The 27,329-nt window shown below is 36.8% G+C and overlaps 1 protein-coding gene across 1 annotated transcript; it reads right to left on the bottom strand.

The window, feature by feature from the left end:
* Positions 1–669: 669 nt before the first annotated feature.
* Positions 670–27,329, bottom strand: LOC145686223 (uncharacterized). The gene is made up of 5 exons (XM_081759296.1): positions 27,201–27,329; positions 24,586–24,641; positions 15,586–15,772; positions 8,960–9,031; positions 670–907 (listed from the first exon to the last, which is right to left on the bottom strand). Exons 2-5 carry the CDS (start codon positions 24,630–24,632, stop codon positions 800–802), a joined length of 414 nt encoding a protein of 137 aa, XP_081615422.1. The 5' UTR covers positions 24,633–24,641; positions 27,201–27,329; the 3' UTR covers positions 670–799.

Genomic DNA, 27,329 nt, shown 5'->3' with positions numbered 1-27,329 from the left:
ATTGGTTTCCTTCAGTATAGTCTCGTAATTTAAAAATATGAATGCATAAAAATAAATTCCATTATGTGATTGGTAGTGAAATAAAATTCAGAAATCTTATTTGGCGCGAAAAATCTTCTCGTTCACTGGAAACCGTGCCGCGTTGTTGCAGGAACACTGCAACGACCAGAGCCTTTAACTACTAAGGTAGTGGAAAGGAGACTTAACATTCATTCCAATTGCCGAGCTGTAGAAATCTGGTCGTTGTATGCTCGCTTCAATGCAATATAAATTAAAGACCCTGTGAGGGATTGTTTTTCGCTTTTTAAAATGGATTAAGGATTTTACAGTTATAGAAGTAAAAAGAATATGTTATTTAAAGTATATAGGAGTATTAGAAAGTATTTTTTTCCTGTTCTTTACTACTACAGCTAATAATATTTTTCCTTGAAATACTTTGGTCGTTGCACAACGCTGCAACACTAAACATTAGCCGCCACTGGTTATTGAATAAAAGTTCAATTTTTTTTTTTTTTGTCAACTTTCGAGTGATAGAAAAAAAGAAATGTCAAGAATTGACCAATGGTATGAAACAAAATGTTTCTCCAACAAAACATAATTCAACACTGTTCATGAACGAAATTGACTGATTTGTGTTAAAGAAAATTGAAAGGAAAAATACAATGAAAATACGTTTTTAATTTGCTTTTATTAGGAAGAAGAGAAATTAAAGTAGTTCACAAAGAGAAACAATCCTTAATCAAGCCTGGGTCGTCATCTTAAAATGTTCCAATACTTCTCTTATTTAACATAAAAGCCTTTATTTGGGGCAAGGTATGGGTTGAGAGTTTTTGCAGCACAAGGGTTCAGGAGAAGACAACCCTGTGTACATCCAGCCTGTGTTGCACACATTGTGGAATAGGGCCATCTGAAAAAAAAAAAGAAATAAAAATTAGTTATTAATTACTAGTTAATTGCACATAAAAGTAATTATTCATAATCTGAAGTCAGATTTTTAGAAGTGATGTACGATACATTTGTTTTTCAATATGCATTTAAGATACTGGTAACATATAGCACGAGAACTTGCTCATCTCATGGATCTACTGTACTGCGACATGGCACCTACAGCCTTCCTCAATTTCCTAGGAACTACTTTCTCCCCTCCAGTGAAGTTATTTATCTAAGAGTGATTTGCGTACCATCAAATAATTACATACGGAAACAAAAGAATTTAGCTAGAAGGCCATTTGTGTCTTACGTGTATAAAAGTAATTTTTGGGTTCGACATTTAGAACTATTATTAGCTGCATATGAATGTAGATAACAAGTAATACTGCAGTCTACAGGTATTTAGGACGTCTATCTACTGTCTATGTTTAGATAATTTTATTTTCCATTTCTTTTCTAGAATTGGATATTGTTTATGATTTAATAACAAGGAACACGTGTCTTGATATACGAGTTGTTATATACATTCTAAGTTTAACCAAGAAATATTACAACGAGATATGTAATATTTTTAGGACATATTTATTGAACCTTGATGTCATACCATTTTTTTTTATTAATATCGACTTTTATTCTGATGTTACAGGTCCAGAAAGACAGAAGTATGACCAAATGGAGAAATTGAAGGCGAGAGCTGTTATTGAATATCTCCGCAAGAAAGGTTTAAAGCTGTAGGAGATCCACGAGGATGTGGTTGCTACTTTAGGTGATAGTGACACAGTGCACAGTGCAGGAATAGACAACTGAATTTAAGAGGGGGAGAACCTCCATTGAAGATGACACTCGATCAGGAAGGCTCATGGAAGCACTAACTGAGGAGAACGTTGACAAAGCGCATGAACAGGCAGATTGCTAAGGCAGTGGACTTACAGGTATGTACTGCAAACGTTGACCGAATTATCACCCAATATCTCGGAATGAGCAAGGTTTTCGCGAAGGTGCCAAAGCTTTTGGAACTTGATCAAAAGCTCACCAGACACAACATGTCAAGGGGCAATCTTCATCTCTTCCGGACAAATCTAGATGCCTTTCGCACTGATTCATAACAATAAATGAGATCTGGGTTCACCATTATCAACCAGAGTCCAAACAAAGTTCCAAATGGTGGAAACACCCCTCTGAAAGAAGCCAGTCAGCCGAAAAAGTAATGGCTATAGTTTTCTGGGATTCGGAAGGGATAGTGATAGTGGATTATCTTCCAAAGGGCTGGGGAGTACTATGTAGGTCTTCTACGGCAGCTGCGTATAATATTTGGCAAAATCGTATAATATGGGAAAGTAACAGTAGGTGTGCTTCTCCAAAAAGACAATGTTCCCAGCCACAAGTCAGTCATCGCAATGGCAGCAATTCACGATTGGGGCTACGAATTGGTCCCCACACACTTTATTGTCACCTCTAACTTTCACCTGTTTCCAAAACTCAAAAAGAAAGTGGAAGGAACTCATTTTGACACTGATGACGTAGATGCTCATGCCATAGATGAAATTTTATCCCTATTGTGACACACATCATAGATAGTTCATTGTTTGTTGAAAGAAAGAAGTTATTTGTTCGATGTGAATAACAGACATTAGTGAATTTCACTAGTATGTGAATTATAGTAGACACTATCTATAATGTCTACTAAAGCACTAGAAGGTAAGGTCTGTTTTAGTATCACTAAGATTGTGTAACCTTGAGCACAGTCGAGAGTTGCACTAGTGGTGACTGGGAAGTCACCAGGATTGAACCAGTCTTGATGGTGCGAGTGATGTTGACGGCTGGTGTGCTCTCGTTTGAGGGCGTCGTGAAGTAGCGGAAGTCTCAGGAATGAACCTCCGCTGCAGGAGAGGCTGCTGCGGTGTGAGAGTGAAATCAATAATATTAGAACCGAACGTAGTTAAGGAATGGAGAGAAGCTGTTTCGAGTAATTATTTTTTTCTAGATTTGACACGGAAATTCTGTGTTAAATCCGTACAGAATTAGTATCTACAAGTACACACTGTTATTTCTATTCATATTGTTTCAGAAACGCTTTTTTCTCTTTCTTTTGAAGGAAAGTCAAACTTATGTTAGCGTGAGGCACAGAAGTTAGCTATATGAGCATAGAAAAAGAAAAATAGCCCCTGTTTGACGAAAAGAAAAACTAAAGGATCTTGGTATGATGCAATAAGTATGTGAGATTTTTTTGGTTGATACTCTGCTTTGTTACTTGTGTTTTTTGGCATTACTTAAGCGACTTGGTTATCAAATTAGTTTTTTTTAAATATCTTGTTTTAAAGGCTGTGGTTTTTGTTACGTTTTGGATGCATAATTGAGCCGATTGTTTTTGCAACTGTTTGAATGTTCCCGCCAAGCTATCTGATATGCTTTTCATTGATTTTCTGGAGAGTTTTGTAAGAACCATAATACAGTTATTGTAAAGCTTCGCACTGCTCCCTTCGTTGGCTTAGACAACTTAAAAGAATCTGTTACTTAGGAAAAAATATGAAGGGAAGAGATTTTTCTTTTGTTTTACTTTTTAGTTTAAAAAAAAATGTATTGAACTAAATGACTTATGTCTTGCAGCTGTGCAAGGCGATCTGTGTTGTCTGTTGTTGGGGACATGTAGGAAATATTAGATAGGGAACCTTGGTTCGATTCCGTATAAGAAATGGCATGGACTGACGCCTACTCGTGTAAGAGTGTGTGATTGATAGTGGCTGTGGCCTTCGCCAATTGTTTTATGATCATTTCCTGAGAGAAATTTGAGTGCTGATTGAAGATTTCCTATGTGGCATTTGTCCTTGCCAATGGTTTTGTGGGAATTAGATAGAGCATACTTTACTGTTATTCCCAATGCTACTAAGATTTTTTTTTTTTTTTTTTTTTTTTTAGATTTCTTGCTGTTTGACTGTTTTGAATAATGTATTGTAATCTGAAATATTAGGGACGATTTTAAAGTAATTGAATAAACGATACATACTTCGAAGTTATTCCGGAGTAACACTTCAGCTGGGGGAATGTATTATAATCTGAATAATTGGGTACGATTTTAAATCTTTTATTAATTAAAATACAAAGGGAGACTTAATAATTGTATAAAGGAATGTCTCAAAAGAACGTCGTAGAAACTCTTAAAAATATCTTGGCTGACAATTGCTACACTTGACGTCATAGTATTTTCCCAGTTACTGGTCCTTCTTACAATAAAACAGTGGCGGATCTAGGCCGGGCCGGAGGGACGAGGTCCCCCAGTTTTTTGAAAGCTATTATTTATATGTTTTTGAAAGTTTACAGTAAACATGATATACTTGTCATATCCTGGGTTCTGCCCGCCCCTCCCCAGTTTTTACCTTGTAGATCCTCCTCTGCAATAAAAGCTTTTATTTTTGATTTTTGAAACAGTATTTTGTTATCTATAATGTTTTCACTTTTCTTGATTGTTAACCTTGTAATGTTTATTCCTTTTCTTTCTACATAAAGTGAAAACACACATTGTTCGTTTAGAGTGTCACAGAACCCAAAAATATTTACAAGTATACCTCTTTGCTGTCTCTGTAACCGAGAGATTTTTATGTACAGCTTCTATGACGTTCTTTTGAGACTTTTTACTTTATACAACTATAATAAAATCTTAAGTTATCTTTTTCTTTTAATTAATAAGAGATTTAAAATCGTCCATAATATTTTATATTATAGTACACTAGACAGTTTGAGGAATAATAACAGGATTACTTCTGTATATCGAATTATTGCCCCATGATATGCACATCTCATTGAAATGCAAGAAAAATCCAGTAGATAATGATTTAATCCAGTGGAAATGGATTAATGATTATTAAGTTTCCTGTGTGAATCTGCATGAGTATGATATGTATGGGATCGAATAAGGAGAACGCTAATTTTCCCACCCTCAAGACATGAACGATTTGAATTGAAGCAAAGAGGATGATTGGGAAGTATCAAGTATGCACAAATTTTAATCGAAATCAGACATTGTCTTTAGAGAAGTAGTGAGGTAATGTGTTTTCTTATCACGTTATGTAATGCGAAAATGTCCAGCTTCTGTCCAATTTATTCCCTTTTACTAATTATCTTTAACCTATTTCAACCCAAGTAATGACGATTCGGAATTCTTATGGATAAAAGTTATATATTAATGCAAAGTCGGCTACTTTTTACCAAAGTTATTGCAGAAATTTGTTTTCCTATCACACTACATTAAAACCTAAATGTTCACCTTCTAGCTGATTTTATTCCCTAACATTCTGCGGATTTCAAATTCAAGTAATAACTCCACATTTTCTAATCCTCAAAGAAAAAAAATGTAAAGTTTCAATTAAGAATGAACAAACTTTACAAAAATCATCGTGAAATAGTCATACAAAAAGACGGAGAGACAGAAAAATGTATGTATGGTCAACTAGAAGATAGAATCAAATTGAAGATTTTATTAAACTTGGAGGTTTCCAATGTGTTAACCATTACTAATTTCATCTTGTTGCGCACCAGTTTCTGACCCAATAGATTTCGTTTCTGTCATGGCTTACAAAGAGTTTTAACATTAACATTTTTGTTAATATTAGAAAAAAGACACAAATAAATTATGTTTTCTCGCAAATAATTTAATTTTAAAAATTTCTGAAGTTCTTGAACCTAAATGTATTCATTTATTTTGTGTTATTTTGTGTGCGTTTATTTTAACCCATTATTAGTGACTGAATTTGGGCGTTTCAAGATGACCGACATGCGCAGCAGTGTTTGTTTGAAGTAATTTGAAACAGAATCAAGTACGGACTTGTCTATGATTTTTTTTTCTTCTCTGTATAACTTTAAAATTAAAATGAAGGACGATGCAAGCTACAAAATTAAAGTATTACATTTTAAGAACGTCGGACATAATATTTTTATGAATGCAGTAATTGAGGTATATTCTAAAAGATACTTGTGAATAGTAATTTATTCTCTACAACTCATTTTCGCCAGTTGTTTTGTTTTCTATTCATGTTCTGAGATTTTAATGCCAAACTATGATGAACAATCTGTAAATCTGTAATCTAGGATCGTCAGTCTTTGATGTTAAATTATCTTTACTCCAAATAAGAATGAATGTTTGTATGCGTATTTATGTTATGTTCATGAGTTAATTTGGAGTTTAGCACAATGAACTTCATGAGACAAAAAATGCATTTGAGTAATCTCTTACAAACAACTTTTGAACTGTCCGATATACTTTTAGTTAGTGGTTGTCCTATTTTTTAAAACAAGGCATTATAAATTATCGTAATCGGTATCAAATATATTTTAGCTTTTAGATCTATGGTTCAACTGTAATTTGTAAATATAATGTGATGATATTACGTGCGATGGCAAATTGTAAATATACTTATGACAATGAATTATAATAATGAAATGATGTTCTACGATTTTAATGAAAAAATAAACAAATATTTCATGAATTATAAATGTCAGTTTCTAGGTTATCCATATATTTCTGTTCGTTTGGATATAATGTTTAATCCTAGTAATTACATTGATATTTGTTTTCTAAATAATAAACGCTACTGTCTTGACTTATAAATACTAATGTTTGATTAATGAATGAATGTATTACTGTCTTGCTCATTTGTATTGTAGATTAATCATCTGTCCCTGCTAATAAAACTCTTGGAACTTTAGGCTATATGTTATTGTTTCAGAGGTTTTATAGTTCTGTTATATTGTTACAGTTATTACAGCAATGTCCTTTAGATGTTCTCTGACTTTATCTTCTGTTAAAGTTAGAAGCTTTCATCAGGCCTTATTCATACTTCGTGTCTTTGACCGCCTTAACCCAAAGGTTACTCCTGGTACATAAGCAGCTGAAGTTATTAAAGTAGTGGTAAAATCAGTGCAAATAACTGATGTGTAATGAAAATTATTTACAGAATGGCTTTTCAGTAACAGGACATGCTTTACAATCTCCACCCAATGAATGTAATTCTTAAACTTTTAAAGAAACTGACGCTGTACATACACACACACACACACACACACACACACCAAAAAAAAAAAAAAAAAAACAGAATTTCTCTCAAAGACATGTATCATATGCCAGTAATATGTTTACAATATTGGAAGTTGACTGAATCCTTCGCTTCTTACTAATGTTAACTGTAAACAAAAAGGCTCATAAGAAAGCCCAAATGAAATCATACTGTACTAGAAAAATCTAGTTTGTGAAAATGTAGATCCTATATATTTTAAAAAGGGAATTAACTTACTTCTTTGCTCCTAATTGATTTCAATCTCAATCGATATCCCTCGTAGGAAACCTAGTATATATCATTTTTCATGAAATTTGGAAAGCGACCACTAAGCATTTTCCTTTCAAGATAAGATGAACCTATCCCCTCCCTCCGAATGGCATGTTTCCGAGTAATCTTAACCACACGTAATTAGATAAGTCTAAATCTTACACTGAGCACAGACAATGTTTCATAAAACTAGGAAATATTTTACGAAGTTTCTCGTGAAACATGTTTGTTTTAATTGGAATAAACTCTGCCTTTCCTTTTTGATCAACTCTAACTCCGACCACCAAGAATTAATAGTGAGTCTATAAGGAAGAGCTACATTTAATAAAAGTTTATTTACTTTTGCAAAAGCCACGTTAAATAGGTCTTAAAAAGGAAGCTCAATCCCCAAGCCTTATCACTAAATAACAACTTTTATTGGGGAGTCTCGAACAAAGAACACGCCATGTTTCAAGAAATTATGGTTTTTATTTTTGGATAAGGTGAATTCATTCCTTACTTCAACTAATTTCAACTTAAAACGATAGGACTAAGTCTTAGGTTTTAAACAAACAAGTGCTATGTTTCATAAAAATTGGTCAATTTTTGTGACATTTATCGTAAAATAAATTTATAACTCTAAGGAGCAGTGGGGTTATTGGAAATCCTGAAACAAAATATATTATGTATTGCATCAACTTTTTTTTTTTTTTTTTTTTTTTTTTTTTTTTACGAAGGCTATCTTGGAGAATTACTTTTCTATCATATTATGTATATAAGAGAAATTTTCAAGTTTGTGATGGTATTACCCCCTTTGCTATTTGCTCCTTTATGCTTTCCAATTTCAACCGCAAGGAATGAGAATGATTAAAAGCAAGAGTAAAACTGAATCTGAAAAGGTAGGGGGACGAATGATTTCACGCCTTCCCCGTGTCTATCTTTGCTCATTGTATTTTTTTTAGGAAGTAGGGGGACGCCACAGATATTTTTTAGAGATGGGGTAACGGCATCCTCCGGCGTTCCTCCTCACTTTTATCCCTGATTAAAAGTATTTAATTAAAATTTATACCGTATTGTGTAAAACTTAAGAAACTTTTACAAAGGTTATTGCAAATAATTGTTTCACAATCACATTTTGGATACATGCGAACTTGCAACATCGGATTGATTTTACCTCACTTTACAATCAGTTTCTTGACGGCTGGTAATTACAAAACAACTTATGTATTTTACAAAGCTAGAAGAAACCATATACCAAATTTACTTAAAATTGGTTCAATTTTATGAAAGTTACTGCAGAGTAGACAGGGAGTTAGCTTAAGAACAAACACATAGATATCAGGTGAGTTAAATGTTAGAAGCTATCTTAATCTGACGTCAGTCAATACCAAATTGTTTGAGGGTGAACGATATAACACTATAAGGAGGGGAAAGTATTAAGCTTGAAATGTAGTTTCCTTCACTTACGTCTTCAATTGGCTGTTCAATGTTATCTCGAGGATGATTGGTTAGTTGAAAGTTAATGTCTCTCTTCAGCACCGAGGCTATATGAGAACTACTCTACTTTTTAAACTTGGATTTCAACTACTACTGGGTTTGTATACAATGCAAGTTTCTCTACCACGAATCGAATCCGAAACCACTCATAGTCATTACGCCAGAAACGACAATAATATTTGTCGCCTGGAAAATGGAAAACCTATAGATCTGAGAGAATACCGCAGAATTCTTACCTTGAGTCCTGTCTCGGTGTTTTCGATAGCACCACAAATGATGACATTAGAGACACTCTTATAAACATTGGCCTGGAAGTTAAAAAATACATTACAATGCTTCTAATATAATATATTGTATATTGAATTACAATTACTCTCAGAAATAATAGTGAGGAAGAGATATAAAAGAAAATTATTTTATTCAATTATGCATTTCATGTATGTTTTAGACTTTCTTTAATTTAAAAATAAAGATAGATACTATCCATGCCTAACAATAGACATAACTCTATGGAAATGTAACTTCACATTCTTTCTCAATGGATTCGTTTTCATAATATGAATTAATGCGCAATTACCCATTAACTTGTAAAGAATTAATATAGAAACAGCAGAACTAAGTCACGCCAATTGACTGTATAGGAATCGATGCAATCACTTAAGCAACGCAAGGCATAAATTACTTTTTATTTAATATTTAGTTTAGCGTTCCTTTGAGCAGCAAGGCTATATGAGACGTGGATCTACAGCTTAACGTGGAATCCCAACCCCATGAGCTACCACTGGGAATCGAACCCGGATCTTCCACGCCAGAGGCGCGTACGCTAACTGCTTAGCCACGAGGAAGCTCTAACATGTAAGTAGGTATAAAAAGAACCTCTGAGAAGACTCTTGGTTCTTTGATCTGTTATCAGCCAACAAACACGCTAGTGGACAAAAGAAGATTTTAGCTTTGGCTCTATCACGAATTATAGCCAATAATATTGTAGAAGTCTTTATTAAACTACAAAGCAACTGCTGTTACTAGTAGTAACACTAGTCTATTTTGTACCGTAACTAGCCTTACTAGACTATGGATAACTAGTGTTAATTTGACATTTAGCTTTCGCGGCGTGTTCCCATACCTAGGAAACGTGAAAAAGACAAACTCGATATAAAAACCAAGACTCCAAGAGAGAAGTTCGCTGGATATGGAGAAGAACACTTCGATTTATATGAGGATCATTGTCTGGACTAATCTATGCCAGTATTACACAAAACGACCCTTAGGGCTACAGACATGTATGCAGGGCTGGATTAGCCTACTTGGAGGCCCGAGGCTAGACAAAATATGTCGCTCCTGCTGACATCGCCTAATATATTTCTGTTAAAGTACAGTAAGAAACTTAAGAGAATATATTTTATATTTTTGGTCATCTTTTATCTCATGATGATGATTGTATCTTGTATGATTCTGTTTAGACAGTGACTGGAGACTTCGATCAGAAAATGAAATGAAATCTTTGAGTTTTACGTCGCACGGTTATGCCGGTTACGCTCAAGTAGACGGTGATGATGAGTAATGAATGAAACGCTGGAATGAAGAAAGTGGGAGGAAACGAGAGAAACCCGAGAAACCCCACGCACAAGGTTTTTGTCCACCACAAAGTTCACTTGGCGGGGGCTGGAATCGAACCCGGAACCCCAAGCACCAGAGGTGAACGCTCTACAACTTAGCCACTGCGGCCTCTGACTTCGATCAGAGTGGAGGCCATTGTCCACTTGTAAGCCCGGGGCTACAGACCTCCTAAGCCCCACTCTAAATCCGGCACAGCATGTATGTAAGTACTACAACACTTGAGCTATTGACTTTAAATGCAGGAAGCTAAAAAGGTCCACAGTGGGTTTTTTTTTCGCTACTGAGTTTTGTAAATTATAAGGTAACAAAGTAAGTTCTGTTGCTTTCCCAGACACCATCTTCGAACATCGATATGTCACCTAAGACGTATCTGGAAAATCAAAAATAGTCCCCATCAGCATCGACGACCTTCTGCCAACGTCAGTGGCGTAACTAAAGGCTTGGGGACCAGCCCGCAGACAGTATGAAGTGGGGCCTCTGATGGCTTGGGGCCCCCGCAATGCGTGGTCTGCGAGGGCCTTATTTACCTCCCTGGCCGACGTTCATGGATTCCATCGCGGTAGAACTTGGTGGGCCGTGAAGCGAAGAAGGCATCAAGTGCACATTGCACCTCTACTAGGGATTTGAACTGGCGTCCTATAAAGTGATTATCCAAGGAATGGAACAGATGATAATCGGACGGGACAATGTCCGGGAAGTATGGCGGATGCAATAGTGTTTCCAACCCAAGGCGTAGAATGGTGTCCCGGGTCATCCTATCCACGTGAAGCGTACCGTTGCCCTGCATCAGGACTCCTTTGCGATTCAAAAGTACTGGCTCCAGAGTTTTGAGTTTTTCTTGAACACGGCTCAACTGCTGACAGTACGTAGTTGCATTTATGCTCTGACCAGCTGGTAGCAGTGCCTGATGCACGATTCCGCGAGCAATCCACCAAACACAAATGACTTTCTTCTAGTGCAGTGCTGGTTTCGGCTGTTTTAGAACCAGTTCATGGGATGCTAACCAATGATAACGACGCTGTGGAGCTTCGTACAAGACCCACTTCTCATCACATTTCAACATCTTGTAAAGATATGGCTCCTTCCTCAGACGAGACAGCAAAGAAACAGAGGTATCTGCTCGCGTTGTCTTCTGACCCGGAGTCAAATCATGTGGGACCCATCGACCCAGCTTGTAGTGCTTCCCAAGTTAATGGAGATGCTGCCGAATGGTTTCTCTATTCACACTGAATTGTAGTCCCAGTTCCTCAATTGCTACTTGAAGATCTTCATTTTCGACATGTGTTGGTATTCCGGTAGGTGGTGCGCCTTCGAGTGTTTCGTCACCTTTCTTAAACTTGTTAAACCACCGCTGCATTTGTCCGCGCAGTCACGACACCCTCACCAAAGGCCTGGCATATCTTCCACTCCGTTGCAGCGGCTTTTGACCCCAGTTTCAAATCGTAGAGCATATACGCCCTTATGACTCTGTGTGGAGGTCCCATGTTCACTCTATCCGTAAACCATCACACAAATAGGGGATGAAAAACTACAGTATTACATGATTTCCTTATAGTGTAGGAATCGGTCTTCTAGCGCAGAAATTAAATCGTCAACGAATGGAATGAAAGTTGAAACCATGTAGTAAATCTCCGGATTTGAAGTAGAAATGTTAGGTCTGTGTGTTTGAAATTTGTTCACTCGTGGAATAAATATTTCAACTTCTAGTTCGGAAGCAGTGTCGATAAGATCTTCAAATATATTTTGAAATTCTAATGCTGAGTTTCCTCTTATAGCTTGCGAAGATTTTTTCACAAGGTTGATTTAACTGAAAGCATTCACTAAGTTAATGTCATTTTTCTGCAGCCGGTTTCCAAACTGTGACTGTTACATTCAGTAACTTACATAACACAAGCAAAGACACTGAAAATGGCGAGATAGAATTGCTATGCTCCCTACTCATGACTCAACGCCGTCTTAGCCTTGTCCCCTTAAATTATTCATGTCTTACCAGAGACTATTGATACTTTGTTCTATCACTTTTGATAAGCCCTTTCCGGTCACATCATATAAAAGCATAAAACATAAATTGTTTTCTTTAAGCACGCATTCATCGAAATTTCTATTTCATACACACAGAGAGAACTATTCTGCTTGAAGAACGTCCTCTATTTCATCAGCGAGAATACTGAAATATTGGCTTTGCTTTACTTTCTCCTCAATTTTAGACTGTATGAAATATCTAAACCTATTAAGTCATTCTGCACTTTAGCTCTAGTGTACATGATGTTTTGGGGCTATTTTTTTAAATGTTCTTCAAATACTGTGTCTGCAGAATTTACGTGTATCGCAGTAGAATCTTGAGATTGTCGTCATTCTGTTTTGGATTTGACAACTCAATTCGACCCAGTGTTTAGTTCATCACAAGGATAGATTTTGTTGACCACACAAACAAACAGTTACCACGATAGGTACTAGTTTCTTCTATTTCCCTGCACTTTTCTTTTTTTCTTGTTGTTAATTTGTTGGTCGATGCTCTGATGCACATGATAATTAAATCATAAAGGAAAATGTCTAAAATTATGTCGAAAATTTGTTTTCCTTGTTTCGAATAATTTGTGGGAATTGGATGATAATACTGTCGCCAAGGCAGACAAATATATATACCGCAACATAACCCATTGTATGCCAAACATTGATGAAAAGTTCCAAGTTGTTAGCTATCATAGTGAATGAGAAAAAATTAACATTGATTTCTGATAATAAAAAAAATCGTCCATTAGAGGTCTTGGAAATCAATTGATAGTACGAGGAATAAATACGGAAGTGAATAATCATAATGAAATCGAAGACAGAAGGGAATATAGTTCCTATCGCCAATCTAGGTCGGAAATCTAGGTCGTGACCTCCGAAAATTTCTAATAAATTAAATACTTTAATGATTCACCAATAACGGCTCCAAAATGAGATTTCTATTTTAACAATTCTTTTTCACATTTCCCCTACTTTGTAGCTTATAATAAATTGCTTACAATAATACATTTATTCCTTTGTGCACTTATAATGTCAGCTACTTTTTTTGTTGTTGTTTTAAAGCCATGCCTAATTTTAAATATTATAAACAACAACGAGTACATCCATTTTGTAAATATTTTGTTAATTTAGATTAATACATTTTATTAGCAATTTCTTTGTAGAAGTTTAGCGTCCCTTGTCACAGCACCGAGAAAGTGAGTATATAGTTTAAGGTGGAATCCGAACCATCGTAATGCATTCCATTTTCAATGGCTTTCTATCAGAAATTGAACCCTGGGCTCAGGGCACCAAAGACACGCGCGTTAGTCACTAGACCAGCAAGGAGGACATTAATAGTTTCTATCTAAACATAAAGGCTTCATTCATAACAAACACCATCACCTGTTAACATTTTACACTATAAGTAACATTTTACACTCCCGAATTCAAAAATACACAAATCAAGTTTTGCATTTATAACATAACGAAAAGTTCTTTACATTATTCAATTACATAAACTATCAAATTATATTTCTGTTTGAAATTGTATATACAAAGATAGAAAAAAGACTTAATAAAATTGCTTTATATTGTCTTAAACGTACGCCTTCACACATGCGCTTCGGTGCAAGTGAGCCGCGGCTCTGAGCTACTATGATCACCCCGCCAGTGGCCGCCACGAGCGGGCTGCTGGCGGGGAAGAAAATAACACGCAGTCTTCTGAGAGCCCTTCACACGTGAGCGTGAACTCAGTTGCAGTGAAGAAAAGTGTACACATATTTGATATTGAAATCTTCTAATTTTGGTGTTACTCTGATGAAATGCACACTTCATGCTATTATACAGTTCGTTAAACGAAGATATAGACATCTTGAAGTAACTGAAAAATTTTCTTCCTTTCATCTTTTCTCAGTTTAGAAAACAGATTATTACAACGATAACTTGTATTTATGTTGTTTATTTTATTTAAGATCTAGGGCAAAAGTGCATTAACGTATGTATTTGCTATACAATAGAAAAAGAAGAAAATTGTACAATGTCATGAATAATCTTATTTTGTGGATTTTATATTTTCATTTGCATTTGACAACAATCAAGCAAATGTGCTTGGATTTATTTGACCATTTGCTTTAGCATTGTCCATGTGACCTTAAACTAATGCGACTTAAACATAATTTAGAAATGTAGTATTCAAATACAAGGTCAGCTTAGTAAATGTGACTACCATCATTTTCTGTTTCCAACAAGAAATATTTAATTTAAATAATATACTTATGACAGATTTTGCCGGACCCTCCAAACTTGCCGCTCCATGCAAATGCACGTGTTGCACATATGGTAGAGCCGGCTCTACATATCATATACAGTATATCTAGTCCACAAATTATTTATATATGATATTTAGAAAAATACTACTAGGCAAATTAGTATTAGTTTTTACCTTTAGCCAAGTTATTTGAATTTTATACTGTTCGTGACATTATTTTCGTACTTATTAAAGGCCTGCTTTCACGACAAAACAGAATTTCATTTCTACTTTTATTTCTTAGTTGATATTGATGAAAACTGCTGAAACCCGAATTGTTAGTAGGTATGGTGTTCATATAAATTGTAAAATATTTGTAGCATATCAGTACGGTATCTAGCGTTTAATTTTTGTTGTATTTTACGGTGATTGCACCTACATAAAAATATTTCATACTTAAATAGACGTAAGATGCATTACAAATGACTTTGAAAAAACATTTAAAAAAAAAGATGCAATGTTTTTTTTTCTAAAGAAACGTACATTTCTGAAATAATACGAACGTTTTTTTTTATTTACACTACTCACACGACACCCTATTTGTGAATTATCCTTAAGAAATTGTTATGAAATTGTTTACAAATGATGAGTTATCTGGAGAAATAATCCTGCAAAATATTTTGTCATGCTACGTGCTACTGATCAACGGGACAAGCACTACCAAAAATGGCATTTGTCCCGTTGTTTTCCCACACGCCTCAACTACATAATTCACCGTCTTTTGTATGTTTTCTTATTTGACAAGCGGTGATATTGTTATACAAAATATTATAAATCCGTTGGCAGTTTTGTTTATACTTCTTTGTAACAATAATTACTACTGCTGTGAAGGCCCAACGCTTAAATAGTTTATTGATTTTGTTATTTAGAGAGATATAAAGAATCCTGAAAGTCATTCTCTTAGGGCGTAAAAGTGTCATATGCAAAATGAATAATTGTACTTACCACATTAATACATTTCTTGGTGCATTTAAGGTGGTTTTGCTTTTCACAATTGACATCGGCGTCCACTGGAGCCACAAAATATGGCTTCTGATCTCCTACGTTGTTGTCGATGGCGCTGGCATTGAAGACACCGCACAGACACTTGTTTTCAGGCTCTTCAAGGTCTTCGTTGTTCAGTAGACCGCCACTAAAAACGGAAAACAATAGTAAATTCAGAATAACTTTATTCAGAACTACCATAGGTAAGTGGTCACAGTCCTCGCCTAGCAATCGAGAGGTCTTAGGTCTGAATTCCTGAATCGAAAATACCCCAGAGCTCCCCTCAGTCCAAACAACCGAATTCCATTTAAATCAGATAGACATTATATACAGCTTTGATGCTGAGTTTCTGAACTTTTAACTCCATGAACAAAGAAATGAAGTAAAATGAAATTGGCCTAATGTTTGCATCAAGGCCCAAAAGTGGAAACAAATTCAGAAGAATGCAAAAACCTTGAAGCAGGTATTTAAATGAAATAAAGATCGTGTATGATTTTAAAAACTTTGTACCCTGTAAAAAGTGATGTGTTAAAACAACACAAAATGTCTACCACTTTAGCGTGTTACTTGTGTGTTAATTCAGCACCAAGCTTTTTTTTTTTAATCGTGGACGACTAGCTCCCGCCCAAAGGGTACCGCCCTTTATATCGGGAAGTGGAGTAAAGGAATGATGGGGATTAGAAAAGTGTGGATGAGTACTGGTAGATTTATTAAACTTTATTTCAACATTTTATTTTACATCATCATAAATATAATGGGGCATTTACTGATCAACAGAGTAGTATATCATATAATATGAGAAGGGTTGGACATTATGGCCGTTAACCATAATCATAGTTGAAGATGGATGGGAATGAATGGTAGTGAGGTGCACAAGACGTCACTGCAACGAGTTTTGTTAGCAAGACAGATTTGTGTTATCTTCTGATCTGGGGGCAACTTCGGATCTGATGGAGACAGGGGAAGCCCAGTTAAACAAGAGGACTACTGTGCATAAGATGGAATAATGCAAGGTGATGCCGTGTCAGTGATGTAGTCTGTGATGAAAAGTTGGTCAGGACTGTCAGGTGGTAAGGAGAAGTGGTACAGGGTAAAGAGGAGCGAAAGAGGGGTATGACGGAGAAGGACATCGGTCGGGTGTAAAGCAAAGAGAGAGAAGTAGGGGATGATGAGTTTGAAAGCGAGTTGAAATGTAGCGGAGGTGTAGGGTTTCAAGGTGATAGAGTATGTGCGGAAATAGGGTGCGATCGTAGAGTTCATGAGTTGGGCTGGGAAGGCGGATACGGAAAGTTAAACGGAGAGCATGTCGTTCAAGAATTTGAAGTCTGGTATAAAATGAGGGAGCTGTTGCTATCCAGACTGTAAAACCGAAGGTGAGAACTGGGCTGAGAAAAACTTTGTAGGTGGTTAAGAGGGTGTTAATGTTCAATCCCCAGGTAGTAACAGTGATACGGCGTAAAAGGTTGAGGCGATTATAGGCTTTGGTGCAGATGGATTTGAGATAAGCAGTCCATTTAAGATGTCTGTCAAAAACTATCACTAAATAAATGACGGTGTTTTGAGGCTGAAGAGGAACGTTGTCGACATGAACATCTAAGTTAGCAGGGTTGCGATACACGCGAGAGCGTTTGTTTGGAGGAAGAGAGATGATGGTTTGTGTTTTAGCAGCATTTAGGGTCAGTCGCCAGTGTTTGCACCATGAGAATAGCAATCTGCAGAGTTCGATTTATATCTTGGATAGTGTTGGCTATGGCGAGAAAGGCTGTGTCATCTGTAAATTGATATAAACTGATATTTGTAGGCAAAATAGGAAAGTCGGCCACATACAACAGATATAACACCGGAGATAGTGAGAAACCTTGAGGGACACCAGAATACAGAAATATAGAGTGTGAGAGGTGGTTGTTGATAGATATATAACTAAGGCGGCAAGAAAGAAAGTGGAAGATGAAACGGATTTAACACAGAGGAAGGCGGTAAGAGAAGAGTTTGTACACAAGACCAAGATGCCACACCTTATCAAAAGGTTTTTCCAAATCGAATAAGACAAGGCAGGATGGTTTGGATGTGTTGAACTGCATTGTGATATGGCTGGTAAGGCGCAGAAACTGATCATTGATACAATAAGAATGTCGAAAGCCTGCTTGCGGAAGAGGAAGAAGATTATGAGCGGAAAGATGACGATGTAGACGTGTGACAAGGGTGCGTTTGAGAATTTTGCTGAACACAAGAGCGAGCTGAATAGGCCGATAAGAGGAGACAGCATGTGGGGTTTTGTTTGGTTTGGGAAACATTAGAGTGATCGATGATTTCCAGTGAGTCGGAATGTAGGCTGTGCGCAAAATAAATGTGTAAATAACTGCAAGTAAATGGAGAACATAGGGAGTCTCTTTGATATGACGGTAAGAAATACGATCAGCGCCTGAAGCCGACTGACGTTTTCTGGTGACTGTACTGCGGATATCTTCGACCGTAATAGGAGCAGAAGATAACTATTTGCAGGTAAGTGGTAGTTGGAATTGGGTTGAAGATCGGGTGAAGAAAGATTGAGATTTTCTGCTGGATGGCGGCCTATTGAGGATCAGATGCAAGAGGAGTAAAAATGCCTGGCAGATAATCAGCAAAGGCGTTTGCTTTAGTAGTATCGTCAGCGAGAGCTTCGTGTCCAGCTAAGAGAGGGTACGTTGTACGAGATGATCGGCCAGTGAGTTGGTGGAATCGCTTCCAGTACCTGGTAGGATGGGTGTTGGTGGAAAGATCATTGCAGCTAGCGATCCAACGACGACGTTTATAAGCAACAAGGTAGTTGTGAACAGTGCGTTGACACTGGCGGTGGAGACGGAGAGACTCAAGGTTACCAGTGTCAGTGAAGTCTCGATAATATGCCCGGTAACGTTTGATAAGTGTAAGATACTGAGGAGGAAGAGCTGGTTTGTGAGCATGAGTGGTGCGAAGCGAAATATTTTGGGCAGAGGCAGTGTGGATGGAAGCTGTAATAGTATCTAATGCGACATAAAGGTCATCTTCTGTTTCGGGTTCCGGGACATTTTCTAATTGATATTGAAGGAAGGTGCGGTAACTGTTCCAGTTTGCTTTTTCGAACAGAAGATAAGATCGTGGGGGTGGGGGAGTAGCGCGAGAAGCAGAACGTAGGGTTGTAATGGTCAGAAGGATTGGCACATGGTCACTGCCGAGAGGATCCAAGACATCTAGGTTGCACCGAGTCTGGAGGTTGAGAGAAGTGAGAACAACATCTGGTGTTGTATTACTACAAGGTCTTGTAGGCTTAGGTATCGGAAGAAAGTGGCCTGAAGTATGCGTTATAAAGTAATTGCGGAAATCCTGCTGCTGGCGAGTTGTGCGACTGTGAAAATTCAGATCAGCTAGAATGATGTAAGTACGATAGTTATCTGAAATGTACTGAATAAACGGATAAGGAAGAGGATGTCCAGGACAGATGTAGATGCTCGCAACAGTGATGTTGAGCTGTTTGAAATATAAAGTAGTAACTAGATATTCGGGTAGTGGATTTATGGGAAGAATAGTACGGCGAAAAGGAAGAGATGGTGAAAATCGTATGGCGAACCCACCACTTGTCCTCCTCGCTGGTATCAAGTTATCGTGCCGAAGCATAGTACAATTTGGCAGGTGTATGTAAGTGCGGGCCTTAAGATGTGTCTCGTTTAAAACGAAACACGCAACATGTTTTACAAAGAGGAGCTGTTGAAATAAGATTTTATGTTGAGGTAAAGAACGAATGTTAAAAAAGAGAAAAGTAATCTCCATTATGACGTTAAGAAACCAGATGTTTGTCGGAGGCAGCCTTAAACTTCTGTTTGTAACGGATCTGAATGAAAGTAAACAGTTTGGGAAGAGTAAGTAGCTGTAAAGTTGATATTAAGTATGACTCTGGCAGCTTGGACTTGGCAAAGAATATGGTTGCGCATTAGCGGATGAATATTTTGTAGAGTAACAGTAAGAAAAGACAAGAATTGGGTAATTGTGATTGGTTGACAGAGATCTTGAGGAACAGAAGCTGTTTGAGTGATATGCGGTTTTAATGGTACCGTTAATTCTGGCTTGAATGGAATTGCAGTAGGTTTAGCCTTGCATTTCTAACTGTAAGTAGGATGTCCAGTTTCATTACAGGTGAATCATTTAGGAGTATCTTTCAGGTTAGAACAATTGCGGGTGCTATGAGGGCCAGCGCAGAACCCACATTTAAGTTGGTTTCGACATGTGCCGGTCGGATGATCGTTATACACTTGGCACTTTTCACATCGCATAGGAAGTGGAGCAGGAGAACGAGAAGGCTCGACACGATGACGTTTGCGATAGATGAAGGCGCCATTTGAGAGAAGAGAGTCTATGGTGTCGTAAGAATTGGTTAAAACACAGACCATGTAAATGTTTCCTTGTGTGTTTTTGATACGGATACAATTAATGATAGAATGACCATCAAGCTGGAGTTCCTGACTGATTTCTTCATCTGTAAAGGACGGGTCAACACCTCGGATGACAACTGACAAAGCAGGTTGTTTGCGTGGTGGCGGTGGTTGATGGAGTGTTGAGTTTAGAGATAGAAGTGTTTTTACCAAAGATTTCAAAGGAATAAGTATTGCGAAGGGTGGATGCAAATTTGTCGTCTGGCGTTTTAATAATTATGCCTTCTGTGTGTAGATGATTTGTGCGATGTTCGTGGGTGGGATGTATTTGATAATGCGATGATACAGCTTCTTGAGATGAAGATACTGAGGATCGTAGTTGGTAAGAAGAAATGAATAAATAGCTGGTTTAACAGAAGTGAAAGAAGTTTCAGCGTTCATGTGATGAAATGAATCAGATGCAGTAGATGATTCGCTGAGAGTGTGATGGCGTTTTGGTTGAGGTGACTGAGACTGATTCGGACGAACTTCGCTACGTGTCGTGCGTTTAGAGCTCTCCTTCGCTTGTCGGCACATGCAGACGGAGCGGAGGGGCCCAAGGAAAGATTAGAAGAAGCGTGACGCCCAGTAGCCATGATGATGAACACAAAAAACACAAAACAGCTAATAAGGTATGATAAGCAGGTAGAAGCAACCCATTCGGATAGTGGCTTAGGTGAGGAAGTGTCCCAGTCTAAACATGTCGCAACGAGCTACTCTTGGCTGAGATAAGTCTGATAGCTGTTGCTCAGCGAAATCTGACGAGCAAGTCCCAGGATCGGTTTGACGTGTGGTACGTCACAGCTGGTGAGAAGCCAGCACCAAGCACATCACCTTCCGAGCATATCAGAAATAACTCGTTACTATCCGAGAGAATTTGCATTGTTATTTATCGTTTAATATGAGCAAAGCTTTGCGAAATATATTTGGCAAAGTAACAAATAATGTTCTATGTTTTCTGTAATCATTATGGCACAACAATATTGTTGTAAACCTGTGAATCGTCTGACAACAGTTACATTGGCAACAGTTCTGCCATCTTCTGTTCATACGTACTAAGACACAAGAATAACGAATTAAGAAAATAGATGGAAACACTGCTATTTGTGTAATTGTTGTCAGATGATTCACGGGTTTACAACAATATTATTGTGACCGATTACAGAAAACATAGGACGTTATTAGTTACTTGCCATAAATGCAAAATATATTTCGCAAAGCTTTGCTCATACCAAACAATAAAAAACAATGCAAATACTCACAGTCAGTATGGAGGTATTTCTGATATGCTCGGAAGGCGATAGTGTTGAATTGACACACAAGTAACACGCTAAAGTGGTAGTCATTTTGTGTTGTTTCAACACCTCATTTTTTGCTGTGTACTGCACGTATTATGAAAAACATTACGGAGCCATTGCTTTATTTTTTCCTTCCTTAACATTGCTATGGAAGAGATAAATCTTGAATAAGAGAATAAGTATAACATTCTACAGATAACCGATCAAATAACTTTTTAAAGATTATTTATATCATCAATTAAATATATCTTACATTTAGTACGAATTTTTCCTTAATATAGTTAATATAGAAAACTTGTACAGTATTCATGGGAGCGGAGTGGTAGGAGCATTCTGAGAATAAAAAGCTGATTTTTTTTAAACCTAACAGTAAGAGTTACCTGTCGTTTGTGAGTGAAAATATGAAAATTGTGTTATTTTAACTATTTCTCAGCGATACGTGAACTAAATTATATTTGGCGTTGATTAAAAAAGACTTCTGCTAATAGTAACTTTTTTGTTCTAGAAATGATTAAACCAGTAAAACCAAGGAAAGTAGGATTGTATAGTTGCTAGAGAAGTTGTAAAACACCGTAAAATTATCAAGAAAAGTAAATGGGAGCATTAATATAGACAAATATAAGTAATTATCAAACGCCATAACTCGCAAATCAAACTCAGGCTAGACGATGCGAATGATACATTTCATTCAGAGGCGTTTGATAGCAAATTGCCCTGAAAACCCTTGGTAATACCGTCGAAGCATTTCTGGAGTTGATCTGCGTCGATTAATCTTCCTGACAACAGAGACAATGTACAAAGTGCTCAGGACGAGTCTTTAGGGACCACTTAAAGTTCAAAAATCCCTTATCGAACGTTTCTTCTGGCCTTCACCTAGTTCTACAAACACTTCACTGTGGCAGATTCGACAAAGAATTAATCGCTTCGTGTCTGGTGTGAAGTAATGACCTAGGTGAAAACACGTAGAACATTTCTAGGGCCGTGATGTGTATCTCCCATATACTGAAAGTTTGGTGGAAGCAGTTTTTTTGTTATAGGATGGCTCGTTCGGGGGCTTGGACGATGTTGACGAACAGTTCAGTAAGGTGTATGACCAGTACAAAAATGCATCATCCTGGAGATGGAGCTGATGGGGAACTCATAATTTGACTTTGTCTTTTAGCAAGATAAAAAGTATAATGCAAATGTCACCGTTGGATGGCTTCGAAGTATCAACGATCTCACTTACTGAAGAGGCCGCCAAAATCTTGTCTGAACTTGATTGACAACTTTGAATTGATGTCAGAAAGTCCTTGGCATTGCAGCGAGATGATCCTGCAACTCTCGAACTTTGATGTCTCATAATAACTGCCTGCATCACTATTTCGAGTTCTATGTCTTTATATCTTGTGGAGTCGATAGAATTCAAGCAGTTGTTCGTGTCCAGGATAGCTACACAAAGTAGTATTAAGGAAGTGAATTTAGTTTTAGTAATTAAAGCCAGCTATTTTATCAAGTTTTATCTTCTTCCTTTCTTCCCAGCATACCGTGTAAGATTTTTAAAAGGTCCCAATAGGTTTTGTTTATTTTAAACAAAAATATTTAAATCTTCTTACCCTTTTCTAACAGAAACTAAACCAGTATGAAAATAAAGTTGTACTTAGTTTGAGGAATGGTTTATATGATCAAGTAGTTATTTAGATTGTTACTAGAATACTGATGACCACGAAGACCGTAGTAGGAATTTTGAAGGAAGCAAAGAAGTAGCCTATTAATTAAATATAAAATAGAATTTTGTATTAAATGCCGTATAAATGTGATTTCGTTTCTCTCTTAGTAATTGAAAATTACTAATAGTACTTTCCTATTTCATCTAGCAGCTAATATTATCTTCAGGAGTTGTACAACTTGACACAACATAGTTTATCTTCTAAGAAAAGTTGTTGATAATAAACTGATGTCAAATTTTATATTGGAATACAATTTGGTGTTGTTGATAATGGCGTATTTACAACATTACAATATTATGCCACGACAACAATTGCATAACTCCGCAAGAAGCATAAGGCTCCAGTGTATATGACCCCGTTTCTCATACATTATGGAGAGGAAGACGAATAGTAGAAACCTGTGTGAACTATAAGTAGAAAGCTGTCCATTCAGAAGACAGGCAATGGACAGGAAGACAGGTTTGTATTGACTCTGAGTGAGGCTAATGTGTACTGTCGGAATGTGATAAAAAAAAGGGGGGATATCTTCTATCGTCCTCGTGGTTCCAGAAGTTGATCTGACTGGATACGTGAATATGTGAGAAGATTTTTCACGCGGATTTACGGTTGTTGAGGGTTACTCCTATAATGTCAAACTTACATTGCACAGAGTGGATAAAAAGCTAAAACCAATACAGTTTATTTGCAGACGAACATTTTGGAGCCATTATATTCCACCTTCATATTGAAGCCACAGATTTCTCGTTGCATTCAATAGTACGAGGCATACAGATTTACATCGAAGTCAACATTGACTTACACGAAATGGGAATTCGTACAATCCCTTTACATACATTCCTGTGAAACCCCTGATGCATCTCTCCTAGAGTTCATAGATTCCCATTGTTGAAGTGTCCAAGCTGATGATGGTCTTCAAGAGTCACATTAAAACCGTATCTGTGAAGAGGAACAGTGGTCGGAATAAAACCTGAATGACAGGTCGTTCATACAGCTGAGTTGTTGCGACGTGGTCTGAGGCACATTGCGATAAAATTGAATACCTTCCCTGCCCCGTCCAATCCCCGGATCTGTGTATAATGAACATCTGTAATTGTATTTTGTAGATACGAATCTGGCAAAGATTTCGGTCTCCATTCTCTCTCACGTAACTGAGAGATACACTGCTCGCAGAATGGTGTAATATGCCACTCTCTGTCATTTAAGAGCTCCATGACTCCATTCCCCGACATATCAAAGCTGTTCTGCAAAGCGATATTGACATGCTAAATTGCACTTTTTTTTAAAGGCATGAGTAGTCGTACTCATATTTCCATTGATAAGTATATATACATTATTGAAATCAAGAGAAATGTTCCTGAAGACATTATGCTTGTGATAAGCACATCAGAACATAACAAAAAATGAAGTCTTAATTTGGTTGCAGATGAAGATCACATGTCATGTCTCTAAACCCTTGCTACTTCTTTAACTTTAAAGGGACCCTAAATATATAGAAACACATTTCAATTGTAAGAGTACTTATTATCTTACCAGATTGAAATGCTGATGGCAAGAAATGCAGCAACGTGGAATTTCATCTTGTGTACCTGAAAAGAAAAAGTTCAGAAGTACATAGGAAAGGGCTTTTACAGTGGTATTGTTTAGATTTCTCAGAATTCTAATTTATAAGGGAAAAGTACTCCGCTTACATGATAATGACAAAAGTTGCGTGTCGTTGGCCATACCTTTATACTAATAATGATAGATTAATACTAATCATATATGAATTAACTTTAGACTGTAATGATTAAATGTGCAAAATTTCAAATTTCCATGTTCATTTTGAATAAACTTATTTGTGAAGAAAAGCCTGTTTTCATACTGATCTCAAATTTCATTGCAGAGGTTTCATTTTTTTTTTTTTTTTTTTTTTTTTTTGGTCTACATGTTGTGTAGAAGGTGTCGATATTATTCGCCACTTGAAGGATGTTTGTGAGGACATTACCCTTGTTACCTTTACTATTCTTTTGACGGAAATGCATGTTGTGTGAAGAGGAAGAATAGAATAAGGAATGATTATATGAGAAGCATTGTTATGGTGGAACTCTTGAGTAAAAAGTTTCAATAATAGAGGGTGAGATTCCTTGGACGTAGAACGAAGAAAAAACGACTATATGCGAAAAAGAATTGGAAAGCTGCAAGTATCAGGCAAAAGGAAGAAAAGAAGATCCAAAATGAAATGGAAAGATAAGTTATAAAATGATCTGAAATAGAGGGGATGGAAAATAAAATACTCCTAGGGGGAATAGAGTGGAGGAGAATAATTAAAGACGGGAATACCGACCCCATATAAACGAGGGAAAAGGAGATAAAACAAAAAGAAGAAGATAACAGAGTTTCGGAGGTGTGCGACATTACCAAGTTAACAGGGGACTATTGGCAAGCTGTCACTATATCTTTCTCGTAAACTGTCTGAAAAAGTGCCCACTATAACATGTTAACGTCACTAGAAATCACACTCTGTAAGAAATATTTACTGCAAAGGGACAGCCTTAAAATGGAAAGTTCTAGCAGTATTACTCATGTTTCACCATTCCAGGCGACTTATACAGCAAAGAGCTCCTAGAGAAAAGCCTTCTTTATTTCAAATTGTCATATGTACAGGGATAGAAACAAGTGACATGCTAATTCTTTCCTCTCTTCCTTACCGCACTCTTCATTCGTAACGTGAGTTCTTTCATCCCCCTGCACATATAATTTACCTGATGCATAGGCTTTCCTACATTCGTATTCCCATATTACGTATTGTTACCCATTGCAAGTTTGTTAGCCAGCTATGGTAGACAAAATTGTGTTCGTAGGTTGTCTCAAACTTCTCCTATTTCCTCCATAATTTCGATCCACAAATTCTTTTAATCATTCACTTATCAACCGTTTTCTTTGACATAAAAACATAACTATGAGATGGAAAAAAGAAACAGGGGTGACAATTGACTTCATAATACAAGTCACGGACGTATCAAGAAGGAATTGAAGCGGGTTGGACTATTGATCTATCACCATGATAGCGTAGAGCAGAGTACACTCATTTTAGACACTTAATTTTTGTACCTCGACAGTCAACATTATTTTCTTCTTCGGTCTGCCTGGTACCACACTTCTGTAGTATTGTCCTCACGTCATTACTTGCTTCGACTATTCATGTTTCAGTGCTTTCCGAGGTTTTTTCTTGTTAAGCCGTTTTGGAAGTTTTGACTACATGGCCGTTTTTGTTTGCCTCCAATGTGTTGTCAAAAAGGTTTTGTTTGCTACTGGGGAAAGGGGAACTGTGACTAAGTGCTACAGGAATAGCTCTGCTACAGGGATAGCTCTGCTGCACTCTTACTTTCGATCCCGGGATGAGTGAATTTGTGACAGATAGCATCGTGAGTTTTCTATAGTACTCCCGCGTCTTCCCATATGCTTAGTATTGATAAATCAACTCTTTCACGATTACTATCTTTCAAGAACCACATGTCTCCAATAGGCAACAGGGCATAATCTGGCACATAGACACTAAACTAAAGATTTTATTTGCATTCATTATACCTACAACATTCAGTCCTCCTCTAACTATGCAACCACGCAGAACACGTGAAAAAAAATTCGGCATTTTGATTCCGTTCGTGATATCAGAATTCTGTCATTTCATACGTCATGAATTGAATCTATATATTTTTTAATACACTGGATTAATATATTGGAATACCTTCCTTCTTTTGGGAATTCGCTTACACTACCACTAAATGATTCTGAATCATGCTTTTTTCGATAGATTAGAATACTTCCTCATGTTGCAAGTTTGCAGCAGGTGAAGGGAAACCAAAGTGTTGCAGGCTTTCAATAGCATTAATTGTCAGTTTACGTTGTATAAAATGCCTAATTAATATCATATACGTTTTATTTACAAAAAATAAAGAAATAAATGTATTTAAAAGCACACTATGTTTGGAAATGATCCACAGGCTATCATATTTCTATTTTTTTCTAATTAAGCTTCTCAAATTTTTAAAGTATTAGTTAAACCCACTCAAAAAACAATTATTCACATACTGTACAAATTATTACGCTGAAGAGTAGCTACAATCACTTTGAGAAACAATTAAGGAAAAAGAATTGTATTTTACCTGCAAATCCTCTCCTCGAGCTGAACACTAAGAGAATGTCTTGACGACTAATAAGGGTGTAACCATCAGTGGGCTTTAAATTGCATTCTTCAGCCAATTACATACAAGGTGTTTCACCAGGAACCAATC

This window comes from Thermobia domestica, chromosome 5 (genome assembly GCF_964235325.1).
Source record: "Thermobia domestica chromosome 5, izTheDome1.hap1.1, whole genome shotgun sequence".
Taxonomy (NCBI): Eukaryota; Metazoa; Arthropoda; class Insecta; order Zygentoma; family Lepismatidae; genus Thermobia; species Thermobia domestica.
Note: the sequence above shows the minus strand (reverse complement) of the source record. Positions and strands in the feature narration are given on the sequence as shown.